The sequence below is a fragment of the Cebus imitator genome, unplaced genomic scaffold (genome assembly GCF_001604975.1).
Source record: "Cebus imitator isolate Cc_AM_T3 unplaced genomic scaffold, Cebus_imitator-1.0 Scaffold150, whole genome shotgun sequence".
Classification (NCBI taxonomy): Eukaryota; Metazoa; Chordata; class Mammalia; order Primates; family Cebidae; genus Cebus; species Cebus imitator.
The window spans coordinates 3,265,576-3,267,388 of NW_016107465.1; the positions used below are offsets into that span (position 1 = coordinate 3,265,576).

Consider the following 1,813-nt stretch of genomic DNA (forward strand, 5'->3'; position numbering starts at 1 on the left):
AGAAAATACATTACCTGGCATAATGGTGCTTGTCTCTGAAGTTAGATATAATGAGAATTAGAAAGTACTCTGTTTTCATTTTAAGCTCATTTAATATGTGCATATAATGCTTTGATTCAAAATTTAAATGTAGAAAACAAATTTTGGATTCTTCTGATTAGTAGAACAATTTTTAAAATGTCTCTTGGTTTTAGTTTTTTAAAATAAAATTTGAATACTGAATTATATGCCAGGTATTGTAGTATGTGTTTTACATGTGCTATTTTACTTAATCCCCAAAACATACTCAGTGATTAGTTCTATTTTTCTTTGGAACAGAAGTGGAAACAGAAGCAGCAAGAGGAAACAGAAACACCAAGTGTTCAATTAATATTCCCAAGTTATTATGGGAAGACTCCTAAGCCAGAAGTTACTGAGTTTTACATCTAAATTTTCTAATATTTTATTTTCTTGAATGTCATTTTTGTATACTTGTTTAATTAATAATTCTGTTAAATCTATTTCAAGGGCATTTTAATGAGCTGTTTTTCATGATACTTTCTTTTATTAAATAACTTTGATTTTTTTCAAGGATCAACTGTGGTGACAGCTGCTGTGGTAGAAGTACATTCACGGGCCTCACCAGTTAAGACAACACTAAATGTGAGCTTCAAAACTGATTATCTCACCATGGTGCTGTATAGTCTAGGTCCTAAACAAGTAAGTCAAGGAATCAAAGAAAATATATTTTCATTTGTGAAAATTGCATAGTTAGATGTTTTTAAAGCAACAAATGTTAATTTTTAACATGTATTTTGTAGTATCTGTCCCTCTAAGAAAAATGGTTGATCTTTTCACTTTAATAATAATTTTAATCGTTTCCCTTTTTAAATGAATTATTTATCATATAGCTAATAATGTGAAAAATAATTGTAAAATTAAAGTGATATGTATATATTTTTTGCCTTTCATTAGAGCCCTTTGGAGATAGAGAATTTTGATATTTCTTATAAGCAGAGGCAATAATTTGTTGTAGTTCATATCATAAAATACACATTAGACTTGTGTTTTTGTGTAATTTTATGTTGATTTTTCCTTTCCTAGGCTTCCTTTACAGATGTTCGTGATCCTTCTCTGAAACTTGCTGAATTTAAATTGGAGAATATTATAAGTACTTTAAAAATGTATACAGATGACTCAACATTTTCTTCCTTCTCATTAAAAAACTGTATTTTAGATGACAAAAGGCCTCATGTCAAGAAAGCAACTCCTCGGTATGTATTGTAATGATGTTCTAAGATTTCACTTGAGAAATCGTATATTTTACAGAATTTATCCCCAGAGTTACGTGTTCATTTTCTGAGTACATCCTAGGTTCTTTAAAGCTTCAATTCAATCAACTCATAGTACTCAGTCAATATTTAAAATGACCTGGTTCCGTTATGTGCTATTCTTACTAGATGATTGATAGATTCATTGAATAAATAGAAATACTCAGTTTGATTAAATTGGTTTTTACATTATCTAATATAAATCTAATACAAATTATTGTTAATCCATGCTAATTGCATTGGGAAGTACATGAAAAAGGGAAAAGAAAAAATATCTTGAGATTCAAACTCATAAACATATACTTTCGTGAACATATACTTTGTGTATGTTCAGTAAATTATATTTGTGGTGTAATTTTGATTTATGAGTAATTTGTGATGCATTTGATATATTTGTAATGTGAGAAATTACTTATGTGATACATAAGTAATTTGTGATACATTTGTGTTCCAGAAATTTGTAAGTTTTTTATTTGGAACACTTTGTGGATCTTCCCAAGAGA

The 1,813-nt window shown here is 28.4% G+C and overlaps 1 protein-coding gene across 3 annotated transcripts in view; it reads left to right on the plus strand.

Moving 5' to 3' along the window:
* Nucleotides 1-1,813, plus strand: part of VPS13A (vacuolar protein sorting 13 homolog A) — a 239,033-nt gene that overhangs the window by 131,357 nt on the left and 105,863 nt on the right. For all 3 annotated transcript variants that reach the window (XM_017543278.2, XM_017543280.2, XM_017543281.2), the window contains exons 36-37: nt 572-699; nt 1,084-1,253. In XM_017543278.2, the coding sequence (XP_017398767.1) occupies nt 572-699; nt 1,084-1,253 (298 nt within the window). The remainder of the gene's footprint in view (nt 1-571; nt 700-1,083; nt 1,254-1,813) is intronic.